Genomic DNA, 20,570 nt, shown 5'->3' on the forward strand with positions numbered 1-20,570 from the left:
ATTTTACTAAATATAGGTAGGAAGGACCCTTGTCACTTACACTTCAGGTGTTCACCAGCTCCAGATAACAACTGGTAAAAGATATGAAAAGTACGCTCATCTTTTGCTTGACGAACAGCACGAGACTTTTCCAGAAGGTCTGAGCAGAGATGGTTAAGGATTATTAAAAGGAGGTCCTCTTTCCGTGTTTAGACAAATTTTAATTTACAAAATGTTTTTTCTTGGATATATATCAACTATAATATAATAAACCATAATACAGGATTATATTTTGTATCTGAATAAAGACAATACATATAATTTGTGTTTCTCATGAATCTAGAATTACCAGGTTAGGAGGGAACTTAAAAAAAATGGGAAGGTTGTGGGGTGCTTCTCTTGCCCCACCCTACCCTCCTCCTGCTAACTTTGATACATTTAAAGAACACAACACTGTACAAGGGATGGTCAGAAGCTATTAAAAGTGAATTACAAGCCAGGCGTGGTGGCACATGCCTATGATCCCTGTAATCCCAGCAGTTTGGGAGGCTGAGGCAGGAGGATCTGGAGTTCAAAGCCAGCCTCAGCAAGGGTGAGGTGCTAAGCAACTCAGTGAGACCCTGTCTCTAAATAAAATATAAATAGGCCTGGGGATGTGGCTCAATGGTCAAGTTCAATCTCAAGTACCCCCCCCAACTGTACCCAAAAAAGTGAATTACAATTGTTTAGGACAGGAAAAGCTCTATCATACTAGAATTAATATCAGTTTTACAAATAAAGAAAGCAAGGTACAAAGAAATTGGTCAAAATAACATAGCTAATGTGTTATAGAGCTAGGAACCAAAACTTGGTGTTGTGCTTGACTCTGCTACTATGAGAGCTCCCTTATTGAGAACCTCGTACCTCTTAGATGCTACCCTCTCTAATCCAGCCCCTCCAGTAACTTTTCCAAGTGCCTTGAGATGTGGCTATGATTGAATGATGACTCTCACTGGATTCTCCACTGGCCTTCCCTTGGCTGAGTTGAAACCACTGAGGTAGGAGTGCCTGCAGCCTGCTGCCCCCTACCGCCTCCTGGCTGGCCTTCCTGGAGGCAAGCAGCTGGACCAAACTCCTGCATTTCAGACTACCACCCACCTGCCTGTGGATTTAGGGCTCAATCCAAGGCTGGCTGGGCCCTCTGTCCACTGTGTGCGGACGCTCCAAAACCATTTGTGGGTAACAGTCACTCTGGGCTCTTGGGGACTCTATTTCACTGCTTTGCAAGACAACTGTCTCTTCTAAAGTAAACCTTCCCTGTGTCCACCAAATGAATTAATTCGGCATGTGCCAAATAGCCTGAACTTTTTAGTCAGACTATCCCAAACATCCTCCATATTTAGTGAAAAATAAATTGTGTTGACTAGTATGAAGTGTGTGTGTATGTACATATATGTGGTGTACACGTATGTTTCTGGCTTCGAAAGTACAAATAAGATACCATTCTTTTTAAAAAATATTTTTTGAAATACTGAGGGATTAAACACAAGGGCATTTTACCACTGAGCTATATCTCCAATCTTTTTATATTTTATATTTTTATTTTTTTGGAATCAGGAATTGAACCCAGGGGTGTTTAACTACACCAAGTCCTCTTTTTTTTTTTTTTTTTTTTCTTTTTTAAATTAAAATTTTGTATTTTGAGACAGGGCCTTGCTAACTTGCTGAAGCTGGCTTTGAACTTGAGATCCTCCTGCCTTAGCCTCCCGAGCCACTGGGATTGCAAGTGTGTGCCACTATGCCTAGCTTATATTTTGAGATTACTGTTTTGCTAAGGTGCTGAGCAGGCCTTGTTAAACTGCTGAGCTGGCCTTCATCCTGCGATCCTCTGACCTTGGGCCTCACCTGAGGGGCAGAAACAATATATTTCTATTACTGGAAATTATTCTAATAATCATTAGGCAACTGTCATCTGTATCCCTTCTAATTTGCATACTATTATTCAGATTCCTTTCTGTTATAACATCTCTATCTCATTTGTTTTATATATTCCTATTATTTCTTAAGACTATTCCAAAACATGTGACATTTCTTAGGAGTATTCTATATATTTGATATTTTATTTTATTTTTGGGGTACCAGGGATTGAACACAGGAGCACTTGAATACTGAGCCACATCCCTAGCCTTATTTTGTATTTTATTTAGAGACAGGGTCTCACTGAGTTGCTCAGTGCCTTGCCCCTGCTGAGGCTGGTTTTGAACTTGTAATCCTCGTATCTCAGCTTCCTGAGCCGCTGGGATTACAGGTATGTGCCACTGTGCTTGGCATTTTATCTTTTCCTCTAGCTAAATCACTCTAACTCCATAATCTTACAAGGCTTGTTTTGCTGCGTACATGTTTATCCTACTAAGATTAGAGGCAGATGGTAAAACACAGTGACCATGACAATAGCTGCTGTGTAGCTGCAGTAACACTCACCTAAATGCCTCACCACACAGGCCATGGGGCTGTCCGCCTCCCGGGCCCACAGGTTGGGACATGGCTTTAACAATCATCAACAACAATATCCACACCACTCGAGTTCACATGCAGTAGCTGAAAGCCTTTGCCCATGTCCTACTGTCTCTGGGGTGAGTCTTCTCACCTGCACAGTGGGATGACGTCACCCAGGGTTGCTGAGGGGCTGTGGAAAGACTGGGTCCTTATTTTGGACAAAGCAATTATGAAAAAGGATACATGTTTCAATGTTGGCCCCAACAATATAGCCAGTTACATCAAAGTTGATCCGAATAAACTTTCCCTGAAAATAAATGTAAAAAAGAAAATTGAAAATAAATAAGAACACTAATGATCTGAGATTATTGAAATAATAAGAAAATGTGTCCTTCCCTGGACCCACCCTTAAATTGGCTACCAAAATAGATCTTATATACTGTTTCAGATTTTTTTAAAAAGCTGCAATAAGTATCAAAAAATCAACAATAAGATAAAGACCACCTTCCCAGGCTATCACAAAATAAAACTAGAAATGTTAACACAAAGAGAGTAATGAACACTAGTCATTTAGAGATTTTAAAAGCTTTTCTACTAAGTAATCTGAGATAGAAGATTTTAATAGCTTTAAAAGAATACTATTCCAGTCTCGTCAAAAATCTGATTAATATAGATGATTTCTTAGGAAAATAGAAATTCATTCAAGAAAAAATATGAGAAAATTGAAATAGGCCATAATAATAATGACAAAACCAATTATTTCTTTAAAAATGCTCGATTGGTTTTGTGAAAGAGTTTTGACATTTTTTTAAAGGAACATTTGACTCCCTTACTATATAGCTGTCTCAGGGAAAAAGAAAGTAATTATTTCATAGTTCATTTTATAAAGTTTTTATAACACTGAGTACCCTAATTGGTAAAAGACAGTACTCCCCAAAGAGCAAAAGAAAAGCCCAAATTGTTAGAGATAGCACAAAAAAAAAAGCAAAAGAAAGCAAATATATCTAACTCACAAATATAACTTTAAAGCCCAAATTAAACATTTTATAAAATGAAGAAACATGATCAAGACGGCTTATTCTGAAACTGTTAAGAAGGGCTGATCCTAGTAACCATATGACCACGTGAACAGTTGAGGGTTTGGAGGGCAACTTTTGAGGAAATTAACAGGCTCATTCTAAACTTTGAGGGAAAATGAAGATGACGTATTAGAGTAATTACAATTTTGAGAAAGAGAAGCAGAGTTGAAGGACTTCTACGACTTGATTTCAAAAAGCTATAAATTTATTAGGATGGTGTGATATTGGTATAAGGACAGAGATACAGATTAACAGAACAGAACAGAGTCAGGCATGGTGGCACATGCCTGTAATCCTAGTGATTTGGGAGGCTGAGGCAGGAGGATTGCAAGCTGAAGGTCAGTTTCCCCAACTTAGCGAGACCCACTACAACTTAGTGAAGCTTAGTATTAAAGTATCCTTGGGTTCAATCTCCAGTACCAAAAAATAAAAATAAACAACAAGAAGAGAACAGAGTTCAAAAGCAGACCATTCACAGAAGGTCAATTCATTTTCAATAAGGATGCCAAGGTTATTTAATAGGTGAAGGATTTTCAATAAATGGTGCATGAAAAATGGGCAAAATGAAGCAAAATAAACAAAAAGAGCATAGACCCTTACCTCACATTATATATAAAAATATTAACTCAAAATATATCATAGATTCAAACATGAGTTAAAATGATAACACTTCCTAAAGAAAACAACAGAAAATCTTTATGACTGAAGTTTTAAACAAGGATTTCTTATAAAGTAAAAAGAGTAAACCATCAAATTTTTTTAAATGATAAGGTAGATTTATTCAAACTTAACATTTCTATTCTTCAAAGGACCCTGTAAAGAAAATGAAAAGAGAAGCCTCAGACTGGAAGAGAATATTTGAAGGACTTGTTCCTATAATATAAAAAGACCTCTCACAACTCAACAGGAAGACAAACTAGTAAAAAAATTAGATGAAAGATTTAAACATATACATCATCAAAGAATATAATGGGGCTGGGCAGGGTGGTACATGCCTGTAATCCTAGTGGCCTGGGAGGCTGAAGCAGGAGGACTGCAAGTTAGAAATCCAGCTTCAGCAACTCAGTAAGTCCATAAACAACTTAGCAAGACCCTGTCTCAAAATAAAAAAAAAATAAAAACAGGCTGGGGATGTGGCTCAGTGGTTAAGCATCCCCAAGTTCAATCCCTTCTACCAAAAAAAAAAAAAAAAAAAAGTCAATAAATTTAAGAGAAGATGCTCAATTTTATGAGTAATGAGAGAAATCCAAATTCAAATGGCCACAATGAAATACCACTACATATCAACCAGGGTGGCTACACTTTTAAAGAAAGACCAGCAAGGATACAGTACAACCAGAGAACTCTCATACAACCCTGGTGAGGATGTAAAACTGTCCTGCAGAAGAAATTTGCCCAGTTTCTTATAAAGTCAAACTTGGTTACTATATGACTGAGCAATCCTACTCCTTAATTACCCCAGAGAGATAAAGCATGTGTGCACCCAGACTTGCACATAAATTTTCATAGCCACTTTATTTTCTAATAGTCCCCAATTAGAAATAACCAAATGCCCATCAACCTGTGTAAAAATAAAAAATTATGGCCTATTCATACAATGGAATATTATTCAGCAATTAAAAAAAAACCAAACCAGTGATTGAACCCAACAATATGGCTAGACTAAAAAACATTATGCCATGTGAAAGAAGCTGGACATAAAACTAAAGGCTTATGGGGCTGGGATTGTGGCTCAGCGGTAGAGTGCTTGCCGAGCATGCGGCCCAGGTTCGATCTCCAGCACCACATTAAAATAAAGGTATTGTGTTATGTCCATCTACGCCTAAAAAATAAATATTAAAAAAAAAAGCTAAAGGCTGATGTAATAGGTATAGTAACATCCTTCTGGGCAATTCCATTATTCTTATTATTCTAATCAATTTTATTTTAGTACAGCTGGTAATGATAAAGATGAACAAATTCCTTAGATAATAAAACAACAAAATGTTTCATGATACAGAAAAAATAATAATACTCCATACCAGATATTTGGTCTAATGGATTTATATGGTAATTATAAGAGAATGAATTTTGTCTTATTTTAAAAACAAGTATATTTTGTCTTTGTTCCTTAGAAGACCCCTAAGAAAGAACAAAGTTAACAAACTATTAGTCCATAAGAACAGTTAGAACTGTTCAAGAAAGAAACACAAAAACTAAAATTGGGTCCTGATGTTGTAAGTGAGGGTTAAAATTCTTTATAAATTTTAAACAGCTGTATCAGCTATACAATACCTCATTGAGTTAATTAAGAACTGCTATTTTAAGAGACAGTAGTCAAAAGACAATGTTATTATTCTCATGCTGCAAAAGATACATTGCAAACAGAACTGCTCAAGCAAATACTTTCTCAAACTTCTCATTTTAACACTGCAGAAAGGTTAATCAAAATCATACAGTGTCATCTAATTCTTACAAAATTCGTTATATCCAGTAAAACACACAGCTTTCTCCAACCTGTCTGACTTTCATACTGAATATATCTCAGAATAGCTATTTAAACTTTCAAGTCTTTAATTTGCTTTACCATCTTAGATAAAATGGAAGTTCGAAATACATTAAAAAATAAAAAATAAAAAAAAGAAAAATTATTTGGGCCATAAGACAAAGTTTATTACACAGATTACTTTGAACTCTTAACAACTTTAAAACTAAACTTAAATGCTATTCATTTTATATTTAGTGAATTTAATTTCATGGAAAATTATAAATTAGGAAAGAATGTTAGAGTCAAAGGAGAAATGGCAGAAAATTAGGGTTTGGGCCATCTGAATAGGTAACCTATGAAGAAATGTTCCAGAATAATTTAGACATGTGGTCACCTACTTGGAAAAATAAATGAAGTCTCTTACTTTCTCACCAGCTCCCTAGCCAAATGTCCTTTTCAAAACTGTGGTTGTTCTATCCCTTACAGTAAGTGAAAAGAGCCAGGCAGAGTTTAGGATATAGGAGGAAGGAGAATGTTCCCACTCTGCTTCTTCTCTATAGCCCCAAAGAAGCAAGTATCTCTGAAAATAGTATATACAGTAACTAATAGCCTCAGTTATAAGCCAAACCTCTAGAGCTGATTCTGTTTCGAAAACACTTTAACAAAACAAAAACCTTACAAAGTGGAAAAACCTCTATGCTAAGCAACATTTATGCTCAGATATTTTATAAGATAAAAGAGCCAAAGGCTTTGACATATGATAAAGTGAAATTTCAGCACCAAAGAGAAAGACTTTACTGACAATCCTCAAATAACCTAGGGTTTAAATAGTCCCCTTAATGTTGGACATGGTAGCAAATTAGGTGAGAAGCAGGCCACAGAATGTGACATCACTTCAGTGTAAGACAGTCGAGGACTTGTGTAGATGAGCAAATAGGACTCTTCATTTTCCTTAGTGGGGAGTTTGGAGGAGGAATAAAATCTGTAAGTTAAAAAACTTCTTCTCGGGGCTGGGGATGTGGCTCAGTGGTAGAGTGCTTGCCTGGCACGAGTGAGGCACTGGATTTGAACCTCAGCACCACATAAAAATAAATAAATAAAAATAAAGGCCTTGTGTCCACCTACAACTAAAAAAAAAAATAAAAAAACCTTCTCATATTAATAATAAAGGCTCGGGCTGGGGATGTGGCTCAAGCGGTAATGAGCTCGCCTGGCATGTGTGGGGCGCTGGGTTTGATCCTCAGCACCACATTAAAAAAATAAAGATGTTGTGTCCACTAGAAACTGAAAAAATAAATATTAAAAAATTCTCTCTCTCTTAAAATAAATAAATGCTCTTTAAGAATTAATTAATTTTTGCTGAAAATACCCACTCTACATTTGATTTTCATAAAGGTTAGATTATGGTACTTAGAATATTCAACCAGAATCTCACCAATAAAGACAAAAAAGGGGGGGGGTAAAAATACAACATTAAATATTAATTCTACTTTCAGTTTGACTGTGTTGCAATACAAGAACTGAGACCATACACTTACTCTAAGTGTTCTGAATAGCAAGACAAGCAGAATTCTCTCTCCCTCTATAGAAAACAGATTTATTTATGTACTATGGGACCCAGGGTCTCCTGCACTCTGGCAGGCTCTTTACCCAGGGGCTGTGCCTCCAGTCCCAAAATGCAAATTGTTAACACTTCATTTAAAAGGTGCAAAAGAACGACCTGGATATTTAATACTTTCGTATTATAAAGAAAATAAGATTATTCAGTTTCATTTTTTCTGAATTGCTATCGTTTTCTGGGGTGATTACAACATATCAATAAAAACTAAACCTAGATTATTGGTTAGTTGGTGATTTAATACAGAGGCAATGCAGGTTACTTTCACATTCTGAAAATGTTTTTGCCCTTCCTAATTTGTTATTGAAACTCTCATATGAGCTGATAATTTACTTTAAGATGTTTTAGCATAGAGAGGGAATTATTTGTTTTCATCTCCATTCTGGAGCCAGCCATTTGCCCTAAACGGAAAACCCGTTCCAGGGGTAATTAGCTAGCATTTAATCCGCCGGCCAGATGGCTACCTTAAATGCTTCAGCTATCTTAATCTCCGAACCACACCAGAAGCTTTGTTATTTGTAAAATGAGTTTTAATGTGAATTGTTACTTAGTATAATGGATATTAGAAATTACTGAGGCAACATGAGTGGCATTAAGAGACACTGACTGGCTGGTTAGAAATATCCAGAGCCTCCCCACTCTGGCAAAACAAGGTGTTTAGACTCAGGCAGGCCCAGGAGGCTGTGCTGCTGAAGGCTGGGCTCTCCCAAGCTATGTGCAGCCTCTGATCTGGTTGCAGATTATGGTGCAGACCATAATCTTTCTGATATTATCACACGTGCTTTGGTAGATCTTTGAGGGATAAAAAACTTTGAGCAGAGTACTTAGAACTGAGCTGCATTTACCTTACACAAATTTTACACTTATTTTTAGTGTCTACTTACTAATAAGTGCATGTGAGAGTGAGAATTCCCACTTGCTTTCATTATAACCTGGGAGTCAAACTGGAGGGAGGAGATATACCTACAGACTTTACCAAACTACAACTATCAGGGCCTAATTATCTATCAAAAGGCACATAATAGTTGGAAATTGTGAAACTGGCATAGGTGGTTTGCAAAAATAAACAAAAAGGATTTGTACAAACAGAGAAAGTGATTCTGATTAAGACTTTGAGGAGAGATGTATCTGCTGATCCAAACAATCATTTTGAAATTGAAGTCCCTGTTTTTAAAGTTTCATTATGAGACATTCATTTTACATAAATCTCCTCCATCTGGAATGCATTTTACTTCTCATAAACAGAGAACAGGACTAACTGTGAACGATTATTTTCATACGGGTAATGCTCTCCTAAAGAATCCCCCTTTAACACAAACCATATGCTAGCATCTTTGAAAGAAAAGATATTCTTCAGGAAATTAGTTGTCTATATCAGATCAAAGAAATGGAACCAAATGGCTTCTAAAGCTTATGGAGTTTATAGTTTCAAATATTTTCACTGCAAGCATGTGGCTTGTAAATAATGACTGCATGAAATCTCATTGTACACACAATCCATTTTTCAACATCACATTACTCTGTCTGTATGACATCAATTCCAATTCAAGGGCCAGCCTGTCCATGAAGCCACTGGTTTCCACATGACTCCTACCCATGCTCCGAAAACTGGGGTACGGACGCTCTCAGAGGTGAGCACAACCTTGCATCATGGCATGACATCAAAAAACATATTAAAGTTAAAATCAGGACTGGAGATGGAGCTCAGTGGTACAGCACTTGCCTAGCATGCCCTGGGTTTGATCCCCAGGACTATGAAAATAAAATAACTAAAGCCAAAAAGAAGGTGAGCCCTAAGAGGCCAGGGACTTTAGTTTGCCCACTGATACATTCCGCAGGCCTAGAAGAATATCTGGCACTTAGTAGGCAAACAGATTTTAACTAAATGAATCCCATAAATACACCTACTATGTCCTTGCATGTTTGAGGCATGGTGCTGGGAACTAGGGACACTGAGGAGGACAAGGCAAAGTCCTTACTGTCAGAGATCTCACATCCTCATGGCAGAGATAATACATAAGCCAAGTAATGGGCTATCAACAGTCATCAGTGCGGCTAGGGACATATACAAAACACTGTGGTGGGAATAATTTAGGAAATTGGAATAGGATTTTAGACAAGGTAGTTAGGAGAAGGAGAAATGTAGACAGATTTGAAACACATTCTAGAAACCAACTGGATTCACTGCCAGCTTGGAGATGGGCCTTGAGAAAAAGGCTGAATCAAAGATGATCCCTAGGTATTTTATCTTCCTAGGCCTGTGCTGTGTTTTAAGTTGAAGCAACTGGGTGATCTGATGGTATCATTTATTGACCTAAGACATAAAGGTCAAATTTTGAAAAAAAAGAAAAATTTCCATTTAGGGTATGTTAAATTTGTGAAATCTACTAGACATCCAAGTGGAGATATCAAGTAAGCAGCCCAGTTGCCTGGTAAAGACAAGATAATTAAGAATTAATTGAACTGCACAATAAATCAAAAGTCAAAATTACACATAATTTAATTTAAAAAAATGAGTCAACATTGGTTACTGCCAAATCTGCTGAGAACCAAAGCATTAGCAACACCCATAGAGAACTCTAAAGGGATATTTTAACTGAACATTATTCAATCAGTGGAATTATTACTATTTTTTTAATGAAACTACTAAAATCAACTACTTGTTTGAGTGTTGTATAGTTAAAACTTTACGATAATAACAGAAACCAACTACTAAACCATTTTTTTAAAAGAAATACTATACACATCAATAAAAGGTTGACCTTGTAAGAATTTAAAAAAATTTTTTTTAGTTGTAGATGGACACAATACCTTTATTTATTTATATGTGGTGCTGAGGATCGAACCCAGTACCTCACACATGCAAGGCAAATATTCTACCACTGAGCCACAACCCCAAACCTTGTTTGTTGTTTGAATGAATAGCTATGTCTGAGAACATTGCCTTAATAAAAAATATCTTTTTCCTATAGAAACAAAAATCAGCCTTTACTTATAGCATACTTAAAGGTAATCATATAGTGGTGGTACATGGCTGAAAAAGGCTGAGAATTTAGATCACATGGCTAATTCTTGCTCTTTTCCTGCTACAGGTGATTACAAAACAATCTCAAGACTCTTCCTAACAGCAGAATGTAAAATAGGTTTCTAACAGAATTATTCATATCAACCTTTGGAATAGGAAGCATAAATAACAAGTGTTAGTCAAACTCATGTTATTACTTTGTAAATAATTGCAAAAAGTTATCACCTTAGTTTGGGCTGTAACTTGAAGGAACAAATGAGAGCACAGTTTTGAAACCTTGGCATAAGTGACACTCAGGGCTGGGTAATTCTCTGTTGTGGGTACTGTCTGGTGCATCGTAGAATGTTTAGCAGCATCCCTTTCCTCTACACACCAGATGCTAGAGCACACCACTGCCCTTCCCCAAAAATGTCTCCAGACATCCCCTGAGAAGCTCCCCCTCCCCGACCAATTAAGAACCATATAGAGTGATGCTAATTGTAGATTAAAAGCTCTTATATTTCAATGCTGGAGACCCTGCTAAGGATTCATGATAGCCAGCTCAAGATGGTCTCCAAGATCCCTACCTTTGGCACTCACATTCTGTACAGTCCCTTCCCACACAATGCAGGCTTGGTTTGTGTAATCCATAAATACAAGGCAGGGCCATAAAAGATACCGAGTCTTGCTTCTGTCTTGCCTTCTCTTGGATCGCTAGCCCTGGGAAGCTAGTTGCCATGTCATGAGAACACTCAAGCAGCCCTGCAGGGAGGCCCACAAGATGAGGAACTATGGCTTCCAGCCACAGGTGTGAGGAACTGGGGACTCTTGCCAAAAGCTACCTGAGAAAGCTTGGAAAATCATCCTCTAACCTCAATCAGAACTTCTTATGACGACAGCTCTAATCAACAATGTCTTGCGAGGCTGAGCCAGAGCGACCTAGCTAAACTGCTACTAAATTTCTGACATTTAGAAACTATGAGATATGAAATGTTTTAAGTAATGGGTTTTAGTTCATTTGTTACTAGCAATAGATAACAAATATAGAATACTTTATATCTGTTCCAAACTCCAAATTAATGAGTAGAAACATACTTTGCCAAGTAGATAAATCCTTACCATTTGGTAACAGAATCATTACATTATTTACCAAAGGACACAAATATGGCTTAACATATTTATCTTTTCCAGGCAAAAATGAGACAACTGGGCACAAAATGATTTCTTCTGAATTCAGAGTGTGGTTTGGGGATAAAAAAAAAAAATCAGAATACATGGGTAACTTGATATGCGGTAAAATAAAAGGATTTTCCATGAAAAAGTCCTTGAAAATTTTCATGGAGATTCACATACCAAAGTTGGAAGCTCACTGTTTCTCCCATCTCATGACATAGCCACTAAACACAGGGCTTTTCAGTAGGAAGAATTTTAAATTTAATTGTGGCTCAGACTCAACAGGGATGATCCAGGGGAAAGACAGGGACATGAAAAGCAGCTCAGTTTCCTAAGATTGCTTATAAATCCAAAGTCACTGGTGTGCCTCCTACTGACACAGGAACGTTCTTTACCCCACTTGGGTTAAGATAACTATTAAATGCACTTAGGATCCTAAGTGAATCTTTAGGTATTATCCTACTAGGAATGAATGATATTCTAAACAAACAGGTACCTCTTTCTTCTATAATGCAAAAGTCTCTTGTACTACCACTACTCCTGAAGGTGGGAGGGTTGAATGGTCTCTCCCAAAAGTCACATGTTGAAGCTGTCTTTAGAGTGGGGGTTGTTAAAGAGATAATTAAGTCAAAATGAGATCATTAGGCTGGATCCTAACCCAACAGACTGGTGTCCTCACAAGAGATTAGGACATGGATACACAGAAGAAAGACCCTATGAAAACATAGGGAGGTGACAGTCATTTATAAGACATGGAAAGGAGGCCTCAGAAGAAACCACACCCCATTGATACCTTGATCTGAGACTTCTGTCTTCCAGAATGTGGGAAAATAAGTCTCTGCAGTCTGACCTACCCAGTCAGTGGTTCTTTTTTATGACAGCCTTAAAAACTAGTAGAGGGTTTCTGGCTACCTTTGTGTTCACTGGGTCCTCAGAGATAATTAGGTCACTTCTAATTGACAGGGAAACCACACTACCAAAAAATTAATATGCGGTCCATGACTTTATATGTCCAGTTTTTAAAAGTATGTCACAATGATACCAGGTTTCCAAAACCTTCCAAAGAGTCATTGAAATTCAATTCTCATTTTTCCTGACCTTCTAAGACTTTTATCAATACTTCAGATGATGACGAGAAAAATAGTAGAATTGAGTTGAACAACTTCAGTAGAAACAGTTGAACATTGAAATCTCACAGATAATAAGATAATATCCTCGGGTAAAAGACTTTGCCTAGTCAAACTGAGGAAAAAAGAAGAATCTTCAAGGAATTGAAATAGTTGAATAGCTAAGAAAAATGACTAATGAGAATTACTAGTAGCTGATATCCTATAGAAATAGCAAGATGTGACAAAGACAATTTACTACGTTTAATACCAACTTTGTTTACTGAACACTTATTATGCCTATTGCTATGCTAAGGACTCAAAAATGCACATCCTTTTATTGCCACACCAACCCCACAAGGGGTGTTATCATCAAAGATAAAGAAACAGGTTCAGAGAGGTTACAGTAATACAAATGGCTACATACTGCTATGTAATATGATTAAATTATTTTCCCATTACTTTTTTATTTCCTTTTTTCTAAATGTGGCTACTAGATAATTTTGCTACATCCGTCTGCCTTTTCTTGACAGGAAGAGAAAAATCAATTCATTTGCTTAATCACAGTAGACATTTAACTAGAAATCTGAGGAATTAAGTTTCTGGTGCTTTTAAACTTACGAAACGAGATGAGTTATCATTTTTCACAGTCTTCGCATTTCCAAATGATTCCAGAATTGGATTTGCTTGCAAAAGCTGCCGTTCAAGTTCCCCCTGTAAGACATCACACACGCACACACACACACACACACATAAATAAAAACAGATGTATGTTAATCTAAGGTCTTTATTCCAGTCCTCAGGGAAAAAAGAAAAGGGGGGGGGACACCCACAAAAACTGCCTCTCTTCCTCAGTCCTTTCATTTTGCCATCCTGCAACTTTTTATGGCTTCTCAGTCCTGGTTATGCTAATGGGTTCTGCTAAAAGAAAAAATCAGCATCCAGAAAGTGGTCACAGGAGAAGAAAATGTCACACTGATCAGAGATCAGCTTAAACACTAGGCAGAGAACTGTGAAAACAAAGCAAATCAACTGGTCTCTGTGAAATGAACTTTAGCACGATACTTCAATCAAGAACATATTAACATTTACACTTCTGTTTATTTTTTGCTCTGCCTTGTTCAAAACACTGAAGGTGGCTAAGTTAATAATTACTACTGTATTAGTATAAGACCTTCCATCTTTCCAAGGGTTTCACTTAATATCTCAATGATGTAGACAGGGCCATTCCTCACCTTAACTCTCAGAGGATGGCAAAGATGGCAAGATACTCACTTGCTCAAATTTAAAAGGTTAGGTATAGTGCATTTGGTATAATGTTTGCTTTAGTCAGTATGTTTATATGCAAATTAGGCTAGAAAACAGATTTTACAAACAAAAGATGCAAGTATATTAATATGTGCTTTAATTATGTATGAAACATAACAGAAATCTCCGTGAGAAAGCATGATGACATTTCTGGAGGAGGAAAGCATTAGAAAGTGATGTTGTGTTTCTGGAATGTAATTTCAGAATTATCTTTGATGACCAAAATAAATCTGCTTTTTCAAAACACAAACCTTACCCCTATATTTTAAAATGCCACAGTATCTAAAGAAAAATAAATAAATAGAAAATATCATTCTTGGGCTGGAGTTGTGGCTCAGAGGTAGAGCGCTCGCCTAGCACACTCGAGGCCCTGGGTTCGATCCTCAGCACCACATAAAAATAAATAAATAAAATGAAGGTATTGTGTCCAACTACAACTAAAAAGTAAATATTAAAAAAAGAAAATATCATTCTCTAAGCAAAAAAATATGGAACATAAAGAACCACATGTAAATTTTTAAATTAGTGGCTATTTGTTGTGTGAAGCATTGCACTACTATCCAATCCCCAAACAGGAACAAATATATGCCAGGCTATTACTTCCCTTCTAATGGATCTGGACATCAATGAGTCCAAGATCTCAGCAAAGATCTCAGCATCAATATCCAGGCTCTGGTTTGGGCTCTATCAAGCAGATGGAAAGGTGGGGCACTCATACTGGAGACATGCTATGGATGCTTCATCTGGATTGCCCAGATTGTCACAGGTTTTAACTGCAGTCTATAACCATGTTCAGCTGAAATCAGTCAGGAGCCAGTCCTGTTAAGAACCTTGTGCCATGTGAACTCATTATGCAGTACTGCTTTACTTCCTGGTCTTTAGAGAATTTTCTCCTTGTACAGTGAATCTTTCGGTTTACTGACTTACAAACATTTGCCTGTTATGTAAATCTCCCTAAAACATTATAGGCTGTCCAACTTTATTAAACATGACATCCTGAACCAATTCTGATGGCTGAGAGCACCACTAAGAATGTCTACTACTCTGTGACAGGACACACTGCCTTTTCCCTGGAAGTCACTGGTCACTTCCATCAGTGTGCCCACAACTAGAATCTTGCAGACTATGGTATATTGACTTTGCATCAATTGTTTGAGCCTCTAAAGCCATGCCCAGGCTTTTTTTTTTTTTTTTAAACCAATTCAATTTGTATTAAGTTGATATAGATCATGGCTGATGTAGAGTATCAACCCCGAAGTTCTGGTAAGAGTGGCATTAACTTTAAATGGCCACTGTTAGAGCAAAGGCTTAGAATATGAATTCCTCAATGTTAGATGCCATCTTGCCAAATCATAATTAAAAGACTCTCATGATCTTTTCTTAAGGTGTCTCCCTAAATTAGAAGTAAAGCAAATAATGCATACCCCTCCTTTAATATTCCCTAGAGGTGGCTACAAAGATTCTTTAGATCAAGTTTTTTTTTATTGATTATTTCCTTTCTGCCCTGGGTTCAATTCCTAGTACCACATGCAAGCCTGCTGGTATACACACACACACACACACACACACACACACACACACACACACACACACACACATTAAAGAAAGAAAAAAAGAAAGAAAAGGAAAAACTAAGATTTGGGCTAAGGTCCTCATATCACCATCGTCACTATAGACACAGGTACTCCTGTGTCCCTACTGTTGTCTCTACTGCACTAATGTCACATAATTACTTCCTTAATGGATCTGTGACATCAAAGAGGTCAAATAAAGACCTTAAAAACTCATAAATGAATCTCAAAAAGCTCAACACAAAAGTAGTATCACAAAATATAAAAATGGCCTTATAATTAGGAAATTACCATGGTCATTCCTGTATTAAACAATTTAATGATGAAACAAATGGTACTACCATCTCTCAACCAAAAAACCATCCAGGAACAGTGACTAATAATGTTTCACTAGAGTCCAAGAGGCAATGTCTCCTGTTTCTATTCTATATGACAATGAGGAATTTATTTGGGAATGTAGAGGGGAAGAAAGCAGCATTAACTTTTTAGGTTAATTTTTAAATTTTAAGTATCCAGAGTCAGATAGTGTTTTGAAGGTCCATCAATCATGGTAAAAAATGTATTCTTGTATTTATAAAGTGTATAAAATACACTTGCTGTATGATATGAAATGAATTTGAAATGATTAAGAAAAATACACATCCTTCAAAAAAATTTTAAAAAGTAATTTAAAAAAAAAACTCTAACTCAGCCAGCAAGAGGCCAGGACTGGGATTATGCAGCACTTTGCAGGTCTGGCAAGGCCAAGTGCAGGTGTTCCACTGACCACCAGAAGAGGGATAAAGCAGGATGCTACAAGCAAGCACAGGTTGAAAACCAGATTTTAATTGTAACTGGCAGTGCATGTCCCTCCCTCCCTTCCTTCCTTCCTTTCTTTTTTGATATTACGGACTGAAACTCAGGAGTACTTCATCACTGAGCTGCATCCCCAATCCTCTTTATTTTGCACCAGGGTCTTGTTAAATTTCAGAGGTTGGCATAGAACTGCCATCCTCCTGTGTCAGTCTCCTGTGTGGCTGGGATTACAGGTGTGTGCCACCACACCTGGCAGTACAGGTAGTTTCTGTATTTGCCACTGCTATTTATCACTTTTTGTCTTGATTCAAGGCAATTTAGTGGCACCAAACTAAGGAAAGATACAAAATCATTCTGAAGCTAACTTGGGAGGCACACACAAGACAGGCGGGCTAGCTTGAAGGACTCATTTTGAGGGGATAGTTCAGTTTTGAAAGTTACTCATTTTCAAATCTGCTATGAAATTGCCCTAGGTTGAGGCTTCGGAGGTGCAACAAATTCTGCCAGATTACCACGAGTAAAGGTGACAGTGGCCCTGCTTGCAGTCAGCTGATGGGCACTAAGGGCATACAGCCAAGGAAGATTTCAATTTTGTTATAAGAAGTAAACCACAAGTTCATAGATGAATGTTTGCTTAAAGTTTACTTCTTAAGTATTGTGACTTTAACTCTGAAAATTGATTTCTTTTATTTGTTCAGATTTTTGAAATGAAGATTAAGTTTTACAGATAAGCATGAGAGAATGAGTGTTCAACTACGATGGTTTAAAAAAACAATGCCCTGTGTTGATAAGGATATGAGAAATGGTAGCTCTCATATGTTGCTGGTGTACATGCAAAAATCCAACAGTCTTTTAATAAATAGCTCGGCAGTTCCTAAAAATGTCAAAATCAGCTTGAGACCCAGCAATTCCATTAGGAAGGTGCACAAGAGAAAATGAAAACATATATGTCCACACAAAAATGTGGACCTAAACATTCACAGCATGAACCATAAAGGCCCAAAAGAGCAAAACAATCCCAATGTCCATCAACTGGTAAATGCATAAATAAAATGATATATTGACTACTATGGGATATTATTAGGCCTTAAAATGAAGGTAGCACTTACACATGCTACAATGTGGATAAACCTTGAATTATGTTAAGTGAAAAATCAGCTCGAAAAGATCTCCTATGTGCTTGGGATGCACCTCAGTGGAAGAGTGCTTGCCTAGCATGCATGAAGCCCTGGGTTCAGTCCCTTAGCAACACACACACACACACACACACACACACACACACACACAAGCACACAACACCCATGATAAAAAAAGGACCATCTATTGTATGATCTACTTATATGAAATATCCAGAATGTGCAAATTCATAAAGACAGAAAATAGATTAGGGGTTGCCAAGGGCTGGGGGGAAATGGGAAGTGAACTCATTACAGGGTTTCTTTTGGGATAATGAAAACATTCTAAGATTAATTGTGATGATAACTGAATTGCATACTAAAAACATTAAAATGTATGCTTTAAATGGGTGAAGTGTGTGATGTGTGAATTATACTTCAATAAAACTGTTTTGAAAATGAATGAGCAAATAAATAAATGCCTGACAAAAAAAAGAAACCCAGAAATCCCTTCCCTTTTGTTTTAACAATTCATACTACTGTGTAGTGATAAAATGCTAGAAATGTATACAACTGGCTGTTTTATATATAAAGTTCCACAAACCTGTGGAATAAAACCAACCAGAAGAAACAGCAATGTACAGTTGGCCTTCTGGGGTTTTATACCCATAGGTTCAACCAAATACAGATTGAAAACTTTCAGGAAAAACAACTGTATCCTTATTGAATATGTACAGACTTTTTTCCTCATTATTCCCAAAACTATACAGTGTATCAACTATTGAAATAGCATTTACATTGCATTAGGTATTATAAGTAATCTAGAAGTGATATAAAGCATAGGGGAGGTTGTGCACAGGTTCTATGCAAATGCTACATTATTTTATTTTTATTTGTTTTTAAATCATTTGTTCACTTTTTTATTGGCTTGCACTACATTATTTTATATAAGGGACTTGAGCATCTAAGAATTTTGGTAACTGACGGGGGTGGGATAGGGGCCCTGGAACCAAGGCCCCTCAAATAACAGGGATAACTGTACAGACTTTCCACATTACTTTAAGGCAGTAGTTCTCAAAATGGGGTGAGCAAGTCATGAGCAGGGAAAAGTAGCAGGGAGAAATAATTTCCTGACAGGACATTCTCCCCTATGGGAATGACTGTCCCATATTCCTTAGGTGGATTGGAGAAGAAAAATGAATTGAGAACCAGTATTCTTCCGGCTGTATTTCTAAAAACATCACCACAGCTACTACTTGATTACTATCAAAATAAACTCTGGAAAGGCAGCCTCAGGTATTCTGTGCGCAGCGATGCATGCAGCACAACATGCATATCAGCTATGGCAGCGAAGCCAGGCCCAAAGCAGCGGTCGCCTTCTTGGGGAGAATTTGCTTCCCAAGGACTGACTGAGCCCACAGTAAAATCAAGGGGGAGGCATGCTACTCACATACACAGGGATCCACTGTCGTTTAAAATGACATCGAAACAAAATGTCAACAATAATGGCTCCTGTGCTCCACAGATGATTCAGAAAACCTAAATCTGTATGTCACTTATTTAATCTGCACTCTTAAGTACAGATTAAGAGGCCATACAGCATGTACCTCTAAAGCACAATGAAAAGCTGGTTTCTGGTCTGGATTTTCCCTCTTTAACTGGCAAAGAAGGCTTTAAATATCCCATAGGATAATGATTACTTCACTAACCCTTCCAATTTATATCCCGGCCTGAAATGCAGTTAAAGGAGCAAGAGAACATCACAGGCCTTCATAGGTCTAGTACAGCTTCAGTGTCTGATGATTTCTTAAGAATTTTAAGAAAGATATCTGAAAACCTCAGTATCTCTGATGGTTCCTTAAAGTATGATTGAGCATTCTTTTATATCAATAAATCATTTCTACAACTCAACATTATTGCTTCTCACTTTATATTAGCTTCATAACTTGTGGAAGACAGAAAACCAAAACCATTTCCATGTTAGGGAAAAGATTACATCCAAGGCCAGACGTCCCACTCTATCTAAGGAACTGGCTTGGTTTTGCCTTCCCCTCCTCCCGGGAAACAGGAAATGGAGGTCCTGCTTCAGTTCACAGTTTGGTCAATGTCAGAATCTGTGGAGCTAAAGGGCAGGCAAGGCATCTGATAATTAGGAAGAATTACATTCCTCCACTAACTGCCCAGCACAAAGAAAAGTCTAACTTATTTTGTGTATCAAATACAATGAGGTTTTTAGGTTAAAACATATATAGGCAGAAACTTTTCAATGCCAGAAAACTTTAACAGATTAGGAATTTATTAATCCCAAAGGTACAACTTTTAAAGTTGGACCCCAAATTCAAATTTTAATGTGTGGCACAAAGCTAAGTTCCCATGAGTTTCAGAAGTATTAGATAATACCAGCTAGTATTTGCTAGATGAAACCATAAATTTAGAGGCTTCATAAACATGCAGTTCAATGTCATGATAAAAGGGCAAATAAATATTAAAATGAATCTGGAAAACAAATGTAAAGCAAAATGGCATGCATCTTCTCAGGAAAAGAAGGAGGCTCTAAGCAGTAAGTTTTTCAAAATTAGGTGTTTTTTAAAAAAAATAATAGATTCAGAACTAAGGATGGGATTTGTTTCTAGAAGAGACTCAATCTAAAGACAAATTAGTGCAAACACTTAAGACTAAGAAGCACAAAGAAAAGCACTTGCCTGGTGTTTCACTGGTTTAGGCGAGTCCTGCTGTTCATTACAAACAGATAAGCAAATGTTAGCGAGTCTGGGTCTTTCCCTAGCAGGAGCCACATCCAAAGCACCAAGCCAGTATGCAAGCTTAGGACTATGAAGGCCACTATGGCTGGCATTCTCTCAGGCTGTATCAAGTACCATT

The 20,570-nt window shown here is 37.1% G+C and overlaps 1 protein-coding gene across 7 annotated transcripts in view; it reads right to left on the minus strand.

Annotated features, from left to right (window-relative positions):
• Positions 1–20,570, minus strand: part of Myh10 (myosin heavy chain 10) — a 134,939-nt gene that overhangs the window by 64,135 nt on the left and 50,234 nt on the right. For 3 of the 7 annotated variants that reach the window (XM_078042867.1, XM_021731394.3, XM_021731390.3), the window contains exons 6-9: positions 20,393–20,422; positions 13,523–13,615; positions 2,698–2,761; positions 41–139 (exon numbers count right to left, since the gene is read on the minus strand). In XM_078042867.1, the coding sequence (XP_077898993.1) occupies positions 41–139; positions 2,698–2,761; positions 13,523–13,615; positions 20,393–20,422 (286 nt within the window). The remainder of the gene's footprint in view (positions 1–40; positions 140–2,697; positions 2,762–13,522; positions 13,616–20,392; positions 20,423–20,570) is intronic. The other 4 variants (XM_021731396.3, XM_078042868.1, XM_005332861.4 and 1 more) reach the window with 2 other exon arrangements.

The sequence above is a fragment of the Ictidomys tridecemlineatus genome, chromosome 3 (assembly GCF_052094955.1).
Source record: "Ictidomys tridecemlineatus isolate mIctTri1 chromosome 3, mIctTri1.hap1, whole genome shotgun sequence".
In the NCBI taxonomy this organism is placed as follows: domain Eukaryota; kingdom Metazoa; phylum Chordata; class Mammalia; order Rodentia; family Sciuridae; genus Ictidomys; species Ictidomys tridecemlineatus.